The sequence below is a fragment of the Dasypus novemcinctus genome, chromosome 25 (assembly GCF_030445035.2).
Source record: "Dasypus novemcinctus isolate mDasNov1 chromosome 25, mDasNov1.1.hap2, whole genome shotgun sequence".
Lineage (NCBI taxonomy): Eukaryota > Metazoa > Chordata > Mammalia > Cingulata > Dasypodidae > Dasypus > Dasypus novemcinctus.
The window spans coordinates 19,530,261-19,550,715 of NC_080697.1; the positions used below are offsets into that span (position 1 = coordinate 19,530,261).

The 20,455-nt window shown below is 36.6% G+C and overlaps 1 protein-coding gene and 1 non-coding gene across 5 annotated transcripts in view; both read left to right on the top strand.

Annotated features, from left to right (window-relative positions):
* PPP1CB (protein phosphatase 1 catalytic subunit beta) overlaps nucleotides 1-20,455 on the top strand; it is a 53,089-nt gene that overhangs the window by 12,226 nt on the left and 20,408 nt on the right. For all 4 annotated transcript variants that reach the window (XM_004452351.5, XM_004452352.5, XM_071211923.1 and 1 more), the window contains 3 exons: nucleotides 13,883-14,014; nucleotides 15,869-16,099; nucleotides 17,815-17,919. In XM_004452351.5, coding sequence (XP_004452408.1) covers nucleotides 13,883-14,014; nucleotides 15,869-16,099; nucleotides 17,815-17,919 — 468 coding nt within the window. The remainder of the gene's footprint in view (nucleotides 1-13,882; nucleotides 14,015-15,868; nucleotides 16,100-17,814; nucleotides 17,920-20,455) is intronic.
* Nucleotides 14,400-14,506, top strand: LOC111762719 (U6 spliceosomal RNA). Its single transcript, XR_002795762.2, has one exon. It is a non-coding gene; the product is annotated as a U6 spliceosomal RNA (small nuclear RNA).

The window sequence follows — 20,455 nt, forward strand, 5'->3', positions numbered from 1 at the left end:
ATCCAGAACTCCATCTCCCACCACTCTCCCTTTCCCAACAGAGGCTTTGAAAAACCAGCAAGAACTAGTAGACATCTTTCTCAAAGATCCAGAAAACAGTTAAAGGACTGCAAGAAATAGGGCAAGCTCCTGGTCAAAAAAAAAAAGGACCACTTAAAAGCATTAGGGGAAGTGGAGTTGGCCCAATGGGTAGGGCATCCGCCTACCACATGGGAGGTCCAGGGTTCAAACCCAGGGCCTCCTGACACGTGTGATGAGCTGGCCTATCTGCAGTGCTGATGCGCGCAAGCAGTGCCGTGCCATGCGTGGGTGTCCCCTGGGTAGGGGAACCCCACACGCAAGGAGTGCGCCCCAGAAGGAGAGCCACCCAGCGCAAAAAAAAAGTGCAACCTGCCCAAGAATGGCAGCGCGCACACAGAGAGCTGATGCAGCAAGATGACACAACAAAACGCGACACAGATTCCAGGTGCCACTGAAAAGAATACAAGCAAACACAGAAGAACACACAGTGAATGGACACAGAGAGCAGACAGCTGGGGTGGGGATGGCGGGGAAGGGGAGAGAAATAAATAAAAAATAAATCTTTAAAAAATAAAAAAAGCATTAGGATACCCCAGTGCCCTGGCTGGCCCCTTCCCCACCCCCTTGGGTTGTGCAGGGAGCCTTTAGTACCAGTTTGAGAGGGAGCAGAGTAACCCTCCTGCACATAATTAGGATTATGCATGCTGGCCCCATTATTCTGGTGGTGGCCTGAAGGACTCACTGTCTCAGAACTTTGCCCTGCATATAGAAGGCAGCTCACCAACGACGTCTCCTAAAGAATATTCCAGGAGAGGAGTCAAGTTCTGCTGCCTGGGGTAAGGGTTGCTGGCTATGGACATAAAGTATAATGTCTAGGACCATGAGGAAACTGTTTCCTAGGCAAGTGGGGGCACATTTGTATCTGTAAACAGGAATTCCTTAAGGCCACGTACATGTGCAAGACAAGAGGCTTATGCTTAAAGGATCTGAGTGGCTTTGACCTGGAGCTACTCTTTAAACTGTATGGAGAACCCTAAAGGATAGTACTTCCACAGGTAAGTCGGCAAAGACTGAGGTGTTTTTTTCCCCCTCTTCTTCCTTCTTTCTTTTTGTCCTCCTCCTCCTGGCATTCAAGGAAGCTTTCAACAAAAGAAATAGGAAGTAATGGCTCAAGCAAAGGACAAGATTAAAGCATTAGAGACTTTTAAAAAAATGATCCTAAATATGCTCAAAGAGCTCGAGGAAAATATGGACAAAGAACTAAAATCTGGAAAATGAGAGAGAATACCAATAGAAGATGGAAATTATGAAAGGAAACCAAATAAAGCTGAAGACCACTGTAGTAAATATTAAAGATTCCTTAGAGGGGTTCAACTGCAAATTGGAGCTGGCAAAAGAAAGAACCAGAACTTGAAGATACGACAATTGAAATCATTCAATCTGAGGAGCAGAAAGAAGGAAGAAAAGTGAACAGAGCCTGAGGAATCTGTCAGATACTATCAAGAATAGCAATATATGCATTGTGGGGGTCCCAGAAGAGAAGATAGAGAAAGGTGTGGAGATAACATTCATTCAAAGAAATAATGTCTGAAAACTTCCCAAATTTAACAGAAGACATGAATATACACATCCAAGAAACTCAACATGACAAATCCAGATAGATCCACATCACGGCATATTATAATCAGATTATCAAATGCCAAAGATAGAGGATTTTGAAAACTGTAAGAGAGAAGCAAAATGTCATATACAGGGAATAAGAGTAAGCACTGCTTTATCATTAGAAACCACAGAGGCAAGATTACAGTGGAGTGTCATTTAAAGTGCTGAAAGCAAAAACAAAAAACAAAACTGCCACCCAAGAACTGTATATCTAGCAAAACTATGGGAGAGATTAAGACATTCCCAGATAAATAAAAGCAAAGGGAGTTTGTCACCATTGGACTGACCCTATGAGAGATGCTAAAGAAAGTTCCACATGGATGGAAGGGATAGTAGATCAAAGCTGTTGGCAAGGGTAATGACAGGTAAATATAAATGCCAGTACTGTTGCATTTACTTCATTCGGGATCTGAAAGGTAAGTATGTAGACTAATAATTTGTGACAAAAACTGCCTAAAGGTGGGGGGTAGGGGGTATAGGCACATAGTTTGTGTGTACAATTGAAATTAAGTTGATATGAAAGTGTCTTGGTCTGCTAAAGATTGCTAGTGCAATATACCAAAAATGGGTTGGCTTTTATAATGGGAATTTATTAGGTTAAAAGCTTAGAGTTCTAGGAATAGATGTGGCTCAAGCATTTGAGCATCTGCTTCCCACATGGTAGGTCCTGAGTTTGGTTCCCAGTGCTCCTAAAAACAAACAAGCAAGCAAACAAACAAATGAAAAACCAGCTCAGGGGAGCTGATGTGGCTCAGTGGTTGAGCATCAGTTTCCTACTTAACAAGGTCCTGGGTTCAATCCCTGTTACCTAAAAAAAAAACAGTTCTGAGACTGAAAATGTCCAATTTAAAGCATCACCTAAAGATGGTGTCTCACCAAAGGACAGCTGTGGACAGTCAGGCACATGGCAGGCCGTAGTAGTGGCTCTGCCCAAATCAAGGCATCAAGCAAAGCTCCCTCCCTGAGCTCAGGTGTGGGCAGTCAGGCCTATGGCTTATCTCTTTTAGCTCCTTGGGGACCTCTCAACCTCTGTCTCTGCCCCTTTTTCCTATGCATTTGCTCCTTTAGCCCTCCTTTTTTAAAGATTCCAGCCAGAGGATCGAGACCCATCCTGGGTCCCACAGTCTAATCAAAGGCCTTCAGCTAAAGCAGTCCAGTCAGTAGCATCCCATTCCCAATGGAAATGGATTAGCCCTAAGTATATGATTTTTCTGGGATCCACCCAGCTTAAAACTGTGACACAAAGTAAATAAAATTGGTATAGGTTTAAGTGTTAAATTTAAGCCCCAAGATAACTGCAGAGAAAATACTGGACAGCATGCAAGCTCATAGAGGCAGAAATTAGGGTACGGGTTGCCATGGGCAGGAGAAAAAAAGAGTGAGGAGTTAATGCGTACTGGGTGTAGGGTTTCTTTTGGGGGAGATGGGAACATTTTAGTAATGGAAGTTGGCACAGAACAGTTACCTTGGTTCAGGAGACCATGATTCTCCCACCAGAATTGTGTGAGTGTCTTAAGTTATGGTGTGTAGTCTCTTGCAAGGTATTCTTCACAGAATTCTTTATGATCATTGGAGCTTGTAGTGTGTTTGCCTCAGTCATATTTTGTGTACTTCACTGGTCATACTTGAGCAGGCATGCCATTGTTGAAGAGCAGTCAGTACAGGAAATTCTTGAGAACTTACAACCTTTGGAGAAGGGTTGTGCCCAGTGTGAGCTCACCAGTCACCTTGGCTTTTTTCCTGGAGACATTTCCTGGTTTGTGGGATAGAATAATAAAGCCCAAACAAAAATAGCAGTTTTACTGGACTAAGGAATCAAAGGCTGAAGTCTGAGGCTGCCAAAGAGGTTAAAACTTGTTTCAGCAGATAAAGTCTGGAAGAGAAGGGAACCACATAGAAGCTAGCCTCAACATCTAGTCAGGTTCCCTTAAAGTTAGTCATTGACCACCTTGTAAGCTGCACGTGTGCAAGAGAAGATTGTAAGAAACCCAGCTGAAAACATCAGTTGGAAAAGTAATGTTCTGAGACGAGATTTCAGCAAACAGTTGTGCCATAGAGGCAAAGGTTGAAGTTGTAACCTTTCCAAGTTACAGGGGCTTGATTACACCCTGTATTTTTCATTGAGGCCCCTTTAAGGTCAAATCCTAATATTGAGGACAAAATTGAAGTAAACCAGTCATCAAGACAATCTAGGTAAGTTACTGGTACTTTTATTTGTTCTTTGGAGGAAAATGTCATCCACAACCTTTATAGTTTTTCATCCGTAATCTAGTATTTTATCCAGTGAAATATTATAGGTCATACCCACAGGACTAATTGACCAAAAATCAAGAGGAAAAAAAAAATAGAAACAAATCCATGGGTGATTCAGACATTTAGAGTTTCCATACAGGGACTTTAGCTGATTATCCTTAAAAAAGGAAAGAATGGAAAAATTTTGTGAGAGACCTGGAAGCTATTGAAAAAGAGTCAAGTGGAGACTCTAGAACTGAAGAAGTACAATAACACTAAGTCAGAGTATTTGGTAGTTTAATCAGTGCAGCTCAGCAGTGCTCCAAAATGTATTCATCAAATGCAGTGAATGTGCCACAATGATGAGGAAGGTTGTTGATGTGGGAGGAGTGGGGGGGTGTGGGATATGGGGCATGTGGGAGCCTCTTATATTTTTTAATGTAACTTTTTTTGTGATTTATGTATCTTTAAAAAAAATTTAATAAAAATATATTAAAGTATATTAGAAAAAGTAAAATACTAAATTAGTAAACTGGAAAAATGTCAGCAGAAATTACCCAGTACTAAGGAAGAAAGTGGAGGGAAAGTACAAAGGAGACATGTGGGGCAGTGTTAGACCCTTGAAAAGGGTTTTGCTGAATAGAAAATGGAGTATGAGATAGAAGAATATTAACAATTTACCAAAACTAAGAAAGATATCAAAACAGATTCGAGAAGCTCTATGAGCTCCAAGTAGGATAAATACCAAAAAAAATATATATATATATCATATGGGCACCCATTATAGATGTAAATGCAGAAAACCAAAGAAAAAGAGAAAATCCTAAAATTTGGCAGAGAAAAAAAGTTACTACCTTACGGGGAACAAATACTAGAATGATGGTTGACTTATCACCTGAAATTACAGAGGCCAGAAGACAGTAAAATGCGTTAAAGTGTTGGAGGGGGGAGAAATGCTAACCTAGAATTCTAGATGGAATGATGGCCACACCAAAAAAGTGAAGGCCACATAAAGACAAACTATTTATTGCTAATAGTGTTGCACTAGAAAATATTAAAGGGAAGTGGACTTGGCCCAATGGCTAGGGCGTCCGTCTACCACATGGGAGGTCCATGGTTCAAACCCCGGGCCTCCTTGACCTGTGTGCATCTGGCCCATGTGCAGTGCTGATGCTCACAAGGAGTGCCCTGCCACACAGGGGTGTCCCCCACATAGGGGAGCCCCACGTGCAAGGAGTGTGCCCCGTAAGGAGAGCTGCCCAGCGCAAAAGAAAGTGCAGCCTGCCCAGGAATGGTGCCGCACACACGGAGAGCTGACACAGCAAGATGACGCAACAAAAAGAGACATAGATTCCTGGTGCCACTGATAAGGATAGAAGCAGTCACAGAAGAACACACAGCAAATGGACACAGAGAGCAGACAACGGGCAGGGGCAGAGGAAGGGGAGAGAAATAAATAAAAAATAAATCTTAAAAAAAAAAAATTAAAGGAAGTGCCTCTTGTTGAGAAAGAAAAAAAATCACAGATAAAACAGTAAGGACAAATGTAAATATAAATTACTTTTAAAATTATAATTATGGGGGGCGGTGGGGTTGAATGGGACTTCATACATATTTTTTGAATGTAATATTTTTTAAAAAATGAATAAAAAAATAAATAAAATGATAATTATGGCTTACGGGGTTTAAAATACATGGACGCAGAGGATGGAAAGTAGTATTAAGGCAAAAATGTATTTTTAATCTCTTAAGAGTAACCCCTGAAAGAAGAAAATGTATAACAATCTTAGTAGGGAAGAAAATGGTATAATTTTTTTTTTTTAATTGATTTCTCCAAGGATGCAGAGGAGTAGGAAGACTCATTAATTGCTGATGGCACTGTAAAATGGTGCAGCCACTGTTGAAGACAGTTTGGCAGGTCCTTATAAAGCTAAATATAGAACAACTATATAACCCAGCAGTCCCACTACTAGGCATATATATATACCCAAAACAACTGAAAGCAGGAACTCGAATACTTGCACACCAATGTTCACAGATAGGGACTCATAAGTTAAACCACAGGCTTTAATTAATACAATTATAAAAATATATGTCCATCACTTGTAACAAATGTTCCACACCAATGGAAGGTGTTGGTGGTGGGGTAGTATACAAGAATTCTGTATTTTGTTTTGTAAACCCCCAACTTCTCTAATTAAAAAAAAAAAGATTACTCCAAAGGAAAGGAAGAAAGAAGAAATAAAGGATAGGATAAATAGAAAACAAATGGCAGAGTCGTAGACTTAAATCCAGTTTATCAGTTGTTAAAGTACATGTAAAAGGTCCTGTGTTCACATTAAGACAAACCTCAGAAGACCCCCAACTATATACTTTTTATAAAAAACATTTTAAATTTAAAGTATATATAGGTAAGCAAAAGAATGGGGAAAGTTTATTATGCACACATTAACCAAAAGGAAGCTGATTTGGCTCTATTAATGTCAGAAAAAAGAGACCTTAAGGCAAGAAGTGTCACTAGAGATAAAGTCTGGCATTGCATAATGCTAAAATGGTCGTTTCAACAGGAAAATGTGACAATTCTTTCTTTTCTTTTCTCTTTCTTTCTTTCCTTCTTTCCTTCTTTCCTCTGCCAATCTGCATGCGCAGAAAGCATAAGTTGGCAGAGCTAGATTAAAATAGACAAAACTACTGTCATAGTAGATTAGCAGGCCTCTCTCTCAGTAACTAGTAGAACAAGCAGGAAAAATATCAGCAAAGATCTAGAAGTTTGAACAGTGCACCCAACTTGATCTAGTTGACACACACAGAACAGAACACTTCACCCAAAACTGCAGGATATCCATGCTTTTCAAGTACATGTGATCAAACACTTACTAAAAAAAAACAAACTGTACCATAAAGCAAACCTCAGCAAGTTAGAAAGAAATGAAATTGTAATACAACTATGGTGGAAATAAGCTAAAAATCAGTAGTTTGAGTATATCCTCAAATATTTGGAAATACTGTAATTTTTATATAATTTAGGGGTAAAAAAGAACTGGCAATGAAAATTCAGTGTGTCAAAATGTGTGCAGTTTTAGACAGAAGCAATGCTTAGAAGGAAACATAGCTTTAAATTTGTAAGCTATCTCAAAACATTAGTACAAGCAAATTATAACCAAAGAAAGCAGAAGGGAAAAAGAACAGAAATATATGAAATAAAAGGCAGGTGTACAATAAAATTATCTAGAGTATAAGTCACTAGGGAATAGAAAGGATTGAGAAGGGGGAGCTGATGCTTAAAATATGTAGAATTTTTAATAAGATTGATTGTATGTGTTAGGAGATGGATAGAGTTGATGGTAGTATGTTATAGTGAGTATAACACCATTGATTTATAAATGTGAATGTGGCTGAAAGGGGAGCCTAGGGACATAAACATCAATAGAAAGCTAGAGGTAATTTTTTTTTAAGATTTATTTATTTATTTATTTCTCTCCCCTTCCCCACCACCCCTGTTGGCTGTTCTCTGTGTCTATTTGCTGCATTGTCTACTTTGTCCGCTTCTGTTGTTGTCAGCAGCACGAGAATCCATGTTTCTTTTTGTTGCGTCAGCTTGTTGTGTCAGCTCTCTGTGTATGCGGCACCATTCCTGGGCAGGCTACACTTTCTTTCGCTCTGGGCGGCTCTCCTTAACGGGGCTCACTCCTTGTGTGGGGGGCTCCCCTACGTGGGGAACACTGCTGTGTGGCATGGCACTCCTTCCTTGCGTGCATCAGCACTGTGCATGGGCCAGCTCCACACGGGTCAAGGAGGCCCGGGGTTTGAACCGCGGACCTCCCATATGGTAGATGGACGCCCTAACCACTGGGCCAAGTCTGCCGCCCTAGAGGTAATCTGGAGTTTGTATAACAGTGAGCTTGGTGGTAGGATGAGGTTTGTGGTTATAGCACAAATACAAGAATGTTCTTTTATGAACTAGAACAAGTGTTAAGAATATCACCATGTTAAGAATGTGGCAATACATGGGGAAAGCACAATTAAGGTAACTTATGGACTATAATAAAGGGTAGTATTGTAACATTTTTTCATCAGTGGCAACTAAGGTACTATATCAATTCTAAGGATCAGCAGTGGGGGGTTTAGAAGGCTATTTCTTTCTGGAGTAATGAAAACATACTAAAATTGAAGTGATGAAAGCAGAACTCTGTGATGAAATTGAGAGCCATTGATTATACAGTTTGGATGAATTGTGCTAGGCATGAGACTGCATAAAACAGTGAACCCTGTGGTGGATGATGGACTGTGGTTTACCTTACAAAGATGAAAATGTTCTTACAGAAGTTATAACACATGTACAATACTGATATAAGGTGTTAATAATAGGGTGGTTTATAGGAAAAATACACCTAATGTAAGCTATAGATTATAATTAGTAGTAACATTTGAGTGGTCTTTTATCAGTTGTAACAAATGTTCCACAACAATGCAAGGTGGTGGTGTGGTGTATGGGAATCTTGTAGGTTATGCATGATTCTTTTGTAAATTCACAACTTCTTTAATAAAAAAAAAAAAAGAGAAAAACTTTAAATGAAGTCATTGAAAAGGTTATGGTTAGTAAAATTGATAGACCCCTGAAAAGACGAATAATGTAAAAAATAGAAAACAGATCAGCAATATCAAGAATGATAAAGGAGCCATTACTATTAAAGGAGACCAAACAGATGGAATAAATAAATGGAGTATGTAATTCTAGATTTTGTCTGTACTTGAGGGAAAGATGCTATAAAGGACATGATTGGGACAATTGAGAACATTGTAGATGATCTTTAAATTAAAGATATGTATATCTTAAATTTTGTGGTTTTGAAGAACTGTGATTATATAAGAAAATATACTCATTCTTAGGAAATACATACTAATGACTTGAGTAAAGGGCCAACCTATTCTCAGATGGTTTAGAAAAAAGTAATATAGGTATTATAAGAGTTATAAGTAGATATAAATAATTGTTAATAAACTTGACAACTTAAATGAAAAACCCAACTTGGCAAAACTGATATAAGACTTCAGACTTTTTATTTTGTTCTTTTATCTGTTTATTAAAGAATAATTTATATTTGAAATGATTCGTAAAAATGAAACTCCAGGCCCAGGTGACTTCACTGGTGACCTTAAACATTTAAAGAAGAAATTACACCAATTTTATACAATCTTTTCCAGAAAATATAAAAAGAAGTAACACCACCCAACTTGTTTCATGAAACCTAATACCAAAATCTGACAAGGAAAGGAATATCTCCCATGAGTAAAGCCACCATCCTGAGCTAAAAACCTCCTCAGAATAAAAATTCCTGGCAAACTAGGGATAGAAGTGAATTTCCTTAAGATGACAACAGGTATCTACAGAACTTATGGTTGTCATATTGAATATTCACCCCTTCCCCTGAATTCAGGAATAAGATGAGGAAGATCTCTAGCACTATTTCTATCCATCGTTGTCCTGGAGGTAACGTCTCACAAATGATATGATTGTATACTTGGAAAATCCAAAGGAATCTGCGAACTATTATATTAGGATATAAAGTCAGTACACAAAAATCAATTATATTTCTGTAAATTAACATCAAACATTTGGAAAATTGTAAAAAAACATTTACAATAGTGGCCCCCCAAAAATTCAGTTTAATGAAAATTGTGCAAGACTGCCACACGAAAAACTAAAAAACGTTGCTTAGAGAAATGTACAATCTAAATAAGAGATATGTTCATGTTCACGGATTGGAAGACTCAAAATTGTTGAAGATGTCAGTTCTCCCTAGACTTCCCTATTTTCTTAAGGTACTCCCAGTTAAAATCCCAGCAGTTGTGTGTGTGCGTGTGCATACAAATAGAGGACCAAGGTTAACCACGGCAGTCTGAAAGATCAAAATCAGGATGCTTACCTTAACAGATATTTAATGTAAAGCTACAGTGATTAAGACTGGTAATAACACAAAAACAGACAAATAGGGCATGAAGCTGCCCCTGTAATTCAGGGAAAGCGTAATCTTTACAATAAATAGTGCTGCAACAATAGCGTATCTATGTGGATATAAATGAACCATAGCCTTTACTTCAAACCATACCCAAGGTTAATTTGAGATGGATTATGGAATGAAATGGGAGTGTTGAAACCAAAACATCTTAAAAGGAAATGTAAGGGGATATCTTAGGAATGGCAGTGATTTCTTAAGATTCTAAAAGTACTAACCGGAAAAAAAAAAAAAAAAGAAAAAGATAGATTAAATTGGACTTGGTTAAAATTAAGAACTTTTCTGTTATTCAAAAGACAGCATTAAGAGAGGAAAAAGGAAGTCATAAATGGGGAGAAGATAGTTGCAATACATGTATCCAACAAATGATTTGTCTGTAATGTATAAAGAACTCCAAATCAGGAACTGAAAAAAAAACACTGTTTTAAAGAATGGGAAAAGAACTAAAAGAAAATTAGTAAAAGAGGATATCCGAATGGCCTGTTAAACATATGAAAAAACAGTGAACATTATTCAGAGACTTGCAAATTAAAATCTCATTATCACTACACACCCAGCAAAATGGCTATAAGGTTTTGAAATCTAGTAATACCCAGTGTTAGCAAAGATGTAGCGCAGCATGTTTTTGGAATTGTAAATTGATACTAACCACTTTGAGCAACTGGCAGTATCTACTAAAGCTGAACTTAATAAAGCAAAGTTTTCCCTGTGACCAAGCAATTCCATTACTATATATTTACCTAAGAGAAATGTACATGAATATTCATAGCATTCACAATAGCTCCAAACATCCACCAACATTAGTGTGGATAAAATATTGTGGATAAATATTTTTTACTAAGTCTATTTATTTATATTTAAAGATAGTTTATGTAAAATAATATAAGGCATTCCTATATGCCCCACTGTTCTCACCTCCCACTTTTCCCCACATTAACAACTTCTTTCATTAGTGTAGTACATTCATTGCAATTGATGAATGCATTTTGGAACATTGCCACTAAGCATGGATTATAGTTTACATTGTAGTTTATGCTAAGTCATTCTTATGATGTCATCCCTTGTCAGAGCTTAACCTTTGGAAGAACCCATTTGTCTTCTCTGCCTTCCAACTGAAGATGTCATGGATTGTATCAGTAGTGTATTCATATAATGGAATACCTCAGATGATTGCTGGGTACAATAACATAAATGGATCTCACAGAATAACGAGCAAAAGAGTACATGCTATATGATTCTATTTATCTAAAATTCAAAAGTAGGTCAAAAGAGTCTATAGTGAAAAGAAATGAGAATGGAGCATTCTCTACAATGGAGCATTGTTGCGATCAGCCTTCTGGGCTGCTGGAAGTGTTTTGTATCTTGATCTTTGTGGTGATTACTCAGGTACATACATAGGTAAAAATTCATCACGTTATGCACTTATGGTTCGAATATTTTTATATATAACTCAGATTTTTTTCTGAATAGTAATATGGTAGGTATTTGCTGTTAAAGGGATTTTAAGTGGCTTAAAATTATTACCTGCTGAATTTGCTTTTCTGGGAATATTTTGGACCAAAAACTTTTATGTGGTGAAGTGGGAAGAATACTAGCCTTCTAGGATTCTAAATCCTTCTCTGCTGCTTTTCACTTCCTGCAATCTTAGAAAACCTGGGCGCTATTCTCCCAATCGTTTGCTAACTCATTCTTAAGATTTAGTTGTTTGTCAAAGTCTTGTTAACCTTTTGGAAGAACCTTTCACTTTTCTGACAGCATCTTGTAGACTCTTAAGATGTCATTTATTAATGAAATTTACCATTATTTTATGTGCCACTAAGGAGGAAAAACTGCCAGTTATAATTGTAGGAAGCTGTTGGTTACATGGTATCTCCATCCTCAGTGATATTAATTAAGAAAATATGGGCATCTTAGAATCAGTGAAATGCAAGATGTTTTTCTGCAGCATATTTCCCCCCCTGTGGATTAGTAGGATTTAAATGTTAGTCAAAGTGTACCACAGTGTAACCTAAATTATGTACTTGGGAGATCAAAATTAAGCAGATATATAATTTGAAGAGAAAAGAAAACAAGTAGGGGTAGATTTACCACTGTAATTCAAACACATTAAATTCACACATCAAAGTCACCTACACTGGTCTTTTGATTTACTTAGTAGTGATTACCATTAAATTGCCACTAAATTTCAGTAACCAAAGAAGTATTTATTACTGTAGAATCATAACAAATTGTGAAAAAATTTTCGACAGCCAGAAATATTTTGTTTGCTTGTCCATTGCTGTTATCTCTGGTCAGTAATACATATTAGGCTCTTGAATATTGGTTGAATTAATAAGTTTTCTAAGTAATTATCTTCAGTTGTGTAATTATTTGTCACCTGTAAACAATCAGAAATCTTTCACAGCAAATACTTTTTTTTATTCCACTTAAACTAAAACAGGTCTTGGGCTTGTTGGTGATGGAATTACATAGTCAATCATCATTTCCCAAGTTTAAAACTGATGCCAGCTTAAGAATTGTTCCTATTATGGAAAAATAAACCTAAGCTAATATTCCAAATACTAAATAAAGTATAAAGTTAGTGTCCTTTTTGGTCTTAGAAAAGTCCAGATGTAGATAATTGATGTTTGAGAGCTAGTACTAAAACGGAGGGCTGTTAAGTTCCCATAACAAAAGCAAGTCTTTTGATCATTATTCTTTTGAATTTCAAGGACAGTCTTATGAATTAGCATTCCTCTGAAGGGTGTGTGTTTGTGTGTGTGTGTGTGTGTGTATTTTTTTAGGAGGTACTGGGGATTGAACCTAGGACCTTGTACATGGGAAGCAGGCACTCAACCTCTGAGCTACACCTGCTCCCTTCTAAAGTATATTCGAATGTTGTCTTTGTCTCCTCTTATATTTCTTTTTGTTACTTTTGTTATTGATATAATCATGCAAATGAATGGTTATCCAGAACCTAAGACAAATCAGGCATTAGTCCTTAAAGAACTTCATTAATGCTTTTCATTTTTCTTAAATAATTTTATGAACATGTATGTTCATATGAAATATATGCTTATTATAGGCATGTGGCTTTGTTCAGGTACAAAACAGCATTGGTAAATATTTGAGAGATTACTATTAATGGAATATATATATCAGATTAGCTTTTTTCTTTAAGCCTATCTGGTTGATCTCACATCATAGCAATTTTTTTAGGCAGTACCAGGGATTGAGCCCAGGACCTCTTATATAGGAGGCAGGCACTCAGCCACTTGAGCCACATGTGCTCCCCATCATCATAGCAATTTTTAGCAAGAAATGTATGGGCATAGTTGTAAATATCGAAAATAGGAAGTATTAGGGAGTATATGGAAATAGTGTTGTTGTTTTTTATGCCTTTTTGTATTTAAGATTAAAGGGAAAGAGCAGTGGAGATAAGGTTTGAGAAGAAATCATTATAAAGTCAGTTCTATAAGGCAAGTAAGGAGGAATTCCCCTTCCCCCATTCACCATTCCAACCCACCCCACTGGGGAAGCTGTTTTATGGGCTCATAAATGTTTAAATGTTTAAAATGCTTTACTCCATCTAAATATCCTTTCGAGTTTTTTAATATTTGTTCTAATTGGAAAATGGAGGTTGTATTAGTCAGGGTTCTCTAGGGAAACAATCACCAAGAGCTATCTGTCGATAGTAAGAGATTTTATCAGAGTCTTTCACACAACTGTGGGGATGCACAAGTCCAGGTTCCGCAGGCAGACTGCAACCAGGGACTTCAATGAAAGTCCAATGAAGGTCCTTGAGTTCTGGGAGACACTGGTTGTCCAAAGATGAGCTGGGAAATTCTTAATGCTGGAATCACTTCCTGTTTAAGACATTCAACTGATTGGATAAAGCACCACTTTATTGTTGATGGCAATCGCCCTGGATAAATTTTAGAAAACTGACCATTTTATTCATTGTTTATCAGTACGAGGATGTCGTCCAGGAAAGATTGTGCAGATGACTGAAGCAGAAGTTCGGGGCTTATGTATCAAGTCTCGGGAGATCTTTCTCAGCCAGCCTATTCTTTTGGAATTGGAAGCACCACTGAAAATTTGTGGTATGTAAATGGGTAAAGATGGAAACACTTTTGAATCACTTGGGTTTTTCTCCCATATTTACATTTGAGAATAATCTGGAGAAAATAAAATATTTTTGTTTAAAAGAAGATTTAAAGATTTTATCACATGAAATTATAAAATAGAAATTCTCATGAAAATGACACCATTAACAGACAAGAAGAAATATTTGCTCCATATGTAACAGATAAAAGATTGCCATTCTCATTATGAGTTATTAGAAATAAATATAGAAAGACAATACAGTAGAGAAATGACAAAAATAGGAAAAAAGGCAGATCTTAGAAGGAATTCAAATGGCTAATAAATATAAGATCTTCATCCTCACTAGTAATCGAGGAAGTGCAATTTAAAATAAGCCCCGTAGTGCTCGCTTCGGCAGCACATATACTGAAATTGGAACAATACAGAGAAGATAAGCATGGCCCCTGCACAAGGATCACACGCAGATTCGTGAAGCGTTCCATATTTTTCAAGCATCTGTTAATAAAGGTCTTAAATAATAAAATAAAAAAATAAAATAGGCCCCCTGTGCAAATCAGATTGCAAAAAGTTCGAAGATGGATATCTTATTGCAGAGGATATGGAGATACAGCATCCAGTACATTAGTTAGAATGTAAAGTATGGAATTGGGGGGAGGGGGCCCAATATGGCAGTACCAACCTCTCCATGGTTGGCTAATTTTGTTGTGATAATTTTTAATTTATTGTGAAGATTATATTACTTTATAATATGTATTTGTTCTATTGGGCCTTACAGTTTGTTCTTTTGGGCCTTAAGTTGCATGATATCATTATTACTGCCAGAAAAATTGTATGGAACGTAGCATTTTTCTGTACTTCACATAGATACAGCCGAAAGTGTGGTATAAAAACTGTATCATGCTGCCTTTGGTTTGAAAATGCTGTTATTCTTTGTAGTGGCTATTAGTGTTTATGACAGCTTTTATGGGCTTACCATCATCTTTTGCTCATTCAAGTATTTATTTGCTTTATGCAAAGAATTTCTACTGCATATTTCTTAGTGATCCACATTCAGCTTTTAACCTGCAGGTGCTTATTGTACTCTCCAAATACTTTTTATTCTGTTTCTTCATGTGAATTACTGAATCATGTGCTTGGTGCTCCTTGGCACAGCAAATGGGATATTAGCTAAGTAAATGTTTGTTGAACAGCAGATGAATAAATTAGCTTTGAGTATCACATTAAGAGATGGTGTTTTTAAGTTTTGTAGAAATGATGGATCCCTTATGTGAATTTAAATAAAGCAAACATAGTTATTTATAAGTGATCTTAAAAATAAAATGATTCGAAGTCTCAAGGTACTCAAGATTAACTGTATTAGTTATCTGCTGTTGTGCAACAGATTACTCCCAAATTCTGTGGCTTTAAACTACATCATTTTATTTACTTACTATCTGACCGTTTCTTTTGGTTAAGAATCCAGGAGCAACTTAGCTGGGTCTTTTGGTTCTGAATCTCAAAGTTTCAGTCTGCTGAGTTGAATCAGGGTTCACCTGGGGAAGGATTCGGTTCCTAATGAAGCTGTTTCTTACCAGATGGACTTATATAGGGCAGTTTACTACATGGCAGCTGGCTTGATTCATCAGTGCAGGCATAACCAAGAGGCAGTAGAGAAATACAGGCAAGTCAGGAGGTACAATGTAATCATTCTCTCAAAATTGCTGTGTTCTGTTGTTAAAAAAAAGTCCCTAGGTCTGGCCCACACTCAAGGAAAGATTATTGCACAAGAGCATGAACATTGGGAACCACTTCATTGGAGCAGCCTGTCATAGTCACCAAATTTTCTAAAACTTAACCTTTTCTGTTTTTAGGAGATATTCATGGACAATATACAGATTTACTGCGATTATTTGAATATGGAGGCTTCCCACCAGAAGCCAACTATCTTTTCCTAGGAGATTATGTGGACAGAGGAAAGCAGTCTTTGGAAACTATTTGTTTGCTTTTGGCTTATAAAATCAAATATCCAGAGAACTTCTTTCTTTTAAGAGGAAACCATGAGTGTGCTAGCATCAATCGCATTTATGGATTCTATGATGAATGTAAGTAAAAATAAAAACTTTGAAAAGTAACTAATGGAAAAATTCCATCATAATTTTCCAGTTCTGGAGAGTTCTTTCAATTCAGAGTTGTTGTTTTTTTTTTTCAAAATATGCTTTATTAGGCATAGGCCCAGGAAGAGAGCCTTTAAGGAAGAGGAACCTGAAACTGGGAAACATTTTAATAATTAAATTGGTTCCTCAGGATCTCTCTGGTCATATTGTTTCAGATCTACTTCAGCTTACTCAGGTAAAGAGGTCCTCTTTTAATGTTTATGTAGTGAAAAGATATTCTTTCATCAGAAAGAAAGCATTTATGTGCTATTTTGTAACAGCATTTCCAAGGGCTGTTAACTAAATTTCCCCACTATATTCAAGTTTGGTCTTTTAGTTTTGCTAGATAGAATATGGGAGTGAGCCTATGTTTCATTAATTACAACTTAGAATAAATTGTAATGATTTGAGTTATAATGAATTTATTCTTGTAAGTGCTCAATTCCCCTTTGGAGCATACTTTTGCACTTTTTTTCCTATACTTACTGTTCAACTCTGAAGGATCTCCTTGGTTCATATCATATATTTGACAGATGTTTGGGATATATCCCAGGCACTATTCTAAACACTGGCAGTGCAGCAGTGGAGAAGACAGGTGCTCTCTAGTCTCATGTAGCTTACATTGTAATGGAAATGATTCTACATTTGATTTTATATTCCATTTTTATTTCTGAGATGTAGTCAGTGGTTTAAAGTGTATAAAGCAGAAGCAGTATAGAGGGAAGTGGGTTGTAGCAAGCCTAACTATAACCATCTTTAAAACTACATCAGAAATAGAAGTATACTCTTAAATTTGAAATGTCTTGAATGGTCAACCTCTTGAGGATATAAATTACATCAAATGAAATTGCCATGTATGTGAGAGCAACTTGTAAACTGTTTTTGAATTATCCTTATTGCAAGGCAGGCTATGTCATAGAAGTGTAGGAAACTAGTACTTGTGTTTTTCATCTTTCCTTTGGGTTAGTTATTGCAACTCATTGCCAAATTCAGAAATAATGAGTAACCATAAAAAGGTGAACATACACTTGAGACTGTCTTTACTGTAGCTATTTATGCTAGGCTACAAGAAAATTATTGCCTTTGTGTCTCTGTTTATGCTACAGTGCCAAGTTGTAATTCACTCAGAAGTGAATGTCAGTTAAATACTTGGAAATTCTCCTTTCTTGGCAATAAGTTTAGAGTGTGTTACTCAATGCATTGCAGTCAAAATGGACAGTCTCCAGAAGCATTCCTTTCCCTTCTTCTTACTTATTTGGCTAAGTATTTACCTAGTGCACATGTAGAAGGGAAAAAGGAAAATAGTGTGTTCATATATTCCAAAACCAGTGATCTTAGACAAAATTTTGCTTGTATTTGTTTCATGAAAATCACAACCTTTGAAGTCTTTATAGCATTCCTGAAGGTGCTGAATGTTTATGTATATATTAATCCTTTTTAAGAAATGCAAATAACATTGATTATAGAAAATGCTAAAGAAGAAAATTGGATTTGTTCATGTTGTGGTTTGTGATAGAGAAGTATTTTAATTTTTTTTACAATTTACCTTACATTTTTACATATTATATGCAATATTACCATGATTAATATATTGGTAGATTAATATATTAATTTTTACATATAGCTAGTTTACTATTACTGATTCTATCTGCTTATTTTTACAGGCAAACGAAGGTTTAATATTAAATTGTGGAAGACCTTCACCGATTGTTTTAACTGTCTGCCTATAGCAGCCATTGTGGATGAGAAGATCTTCTGCTGTCATGGAGGTAGACTAGTAAATTTGCCTTATGGATTTTTCTTATCATTCTTCCACTACTTAGAAAAGATCTATAATGAGATGCTACAGGATAAAAGAGAAAAACAAAATAAAATTTTTAAAAAAAGATATAGTGGAGAGTGAATGTGACTCAAGCGGTTGAGTACCTGCTTCCCACTGGGTTCAGTTTCTGGTGCTTCCTTAAAAAAAAAAAAAAAAGAACAACAAATGAAAAAACCAACTTAGGAGGGAAGCGGATATGGCTCAACAGATAGAGCTTCCACCTACCATATAGCAGGTCCAGGGTTTACTACCCAGAGCCTCCTGGCCTTGTGGCAAGCTGGCCCACATGGAGTGCTGCCGCACACAAGGAGTGGCACCACACACAAGGGTGTCCCCGCACAAGGAGTGGCGCTGCACACACGGAAAGCTGATGGAGCAAGATGACGCAACGAAAAAGAGACACCGAAGAGACAAAACGAGATGCAGCATTAGGGAGCTAAGGTGGAGCAAGAAAATGATTACCTCTCTCCCATTCCGGAAGGTCCCAGGATGGGTTCCCAGAGCCACCTAATGAGAATACAACAGACACAAAAGAACACACAGTGAATGGACACACAGAGCAGACAATGGAAGGGGTGGGGTGTGGATAAGAAGAAGAAAAAAAACCAACTCAGGAGTCAGTGTGGCTCAATGGTTGAATGCCAGTACCAAAAAAAAAATGCTGTGGGAAAACAAACTAGTTCTTATATGAAAATTCAAGTGATTTAATTGTAGTATTTTAAACACAGCTAAAACCTCTTTTAGTAATTAGAAGTTTATGATTATTAAAAAATAGGAAAATGTAGTATTTATCTTTAAAGAGTCACATATAAAGAGTGTAACTTGTTTGAATAAATGTTTTCTTTTTTCTTTACTCAAGTTTTCACAGAGATAACCCCTGTAGTCAGGAAAGATGAGAGGATCATTATATTCTTGGCCTATATTAAACAGCCTTCATCAGAATCCAAATATAATTGAGTTTAATACTCACAGAACATGGCAGGGGTTCTAGACTTTATATAATGTCTCCTTTAGTCTTAAAAAAATTTTTTTGATTGAATTGTGTTATTCCGTATGAGCCATGAAATAAGCTTGAATATATAAAAGTTCATTTGAAAAGTTAGCCTATTTGTCTAGCAGTTGGTTAGATGCCGTGGAAGTATATAGGATAGTATATGACCTGATTGTCTTGAGGAAGTTAAAAACTTATTGGCTTCCACCCTGGGCCTGGAAGGGTGATGTGGCTTTTGCTTCGCCGGCCTCAAGATGGCTTGCCATTTTCAATTTTCAGAGTCTGTTGACTGTAATCTTGCTAATTATGTGTACCTGTGCTTATATCTGATCTTTGGCACCCTGCTTCCAGGACAGAATAAAACTGGACTGTCGGGTATATATGGGGAGTGTGCCAGAATTGGTGAACAAACAGAATCCATATGTTGCAATATGCTATATAGTTATGGCCTTCATTATCCCGTTTATTCAGTGTTTTGGAACAATGGCAGAATTTGCCGTCAAATTTCAAAATGAAAAAGGACTTTTATGCAAAAAATAATGAAAAAAGTGTTTAACCCTTTTATCTCTGAACATTAAATGAGAGAAAATTTTCAGCTGCTCTTCTCTTTTTTTACATTATTGGACCAATTCTTTATATAAATAATTAACTCAGAGTCTGATATGTCTCTAACAATCAACCTCAGTACTGTCCCTACTATGTTACATTCTGCAGATGTTTTCTGTTGTATCAGGTAACAATTTCTAATGAGGTATCTCTAAGGCACATAGTAGAAAACAATTAGTAAATTACTCAAGTAACTCTCATTCTGATTTGGAAATTATAAGTCTTTATAGAATGCAGCCTTTTTTGGACTAGCTTTTTTTAATTGGGGACAAGGGTGTTAAGGAGTGCATTCTTATATAATAATGCTTATTTTTCCTCTGGCCACGCCATTTTGAATGTTAACCAGAGTACATCCACTCTTTGAAAACTCTATAGTTTAATGCAGATTTTAAAAAATATTTAAAGTAAGTCTGTATAGTCCTTAAGGAGAGAGAAATGAGGTATGACTTAAGAGTACTAATTGGGAAATGTTCATAATTAACATGAGCATTTAGGCTAGCCAACTGGTATAGTAGTCTCTGATACTTCTGCTTAAGTATAGGTAAATGTCTTAAGCATAAACTAGACATGACCAGCTTGTTGTATGTTTCTGGAAAAAGACTACAGTCTTAGGATAAGAAGAGGAAAATAGAATAATTATAGAATAATGAAGAAAAAAAACTTGATAATATTAGTATTTATGAAACAAATATTGAATAATAAAAGCGATTTAATTATCAAAGTTCTTTAGAGACAGGAAAAGGAAAGAATTGTTGACAATGTTTAGGAAGCCATGTGTTTTGGAGGAAAATAGACTTTGGAGAGTTGAAAAGGATGTGAGAGGTTTTTCTACATTGTCTGATTCAGGGACTATGTGAGGACTGGACCAACCAGAATGTTAAGTACA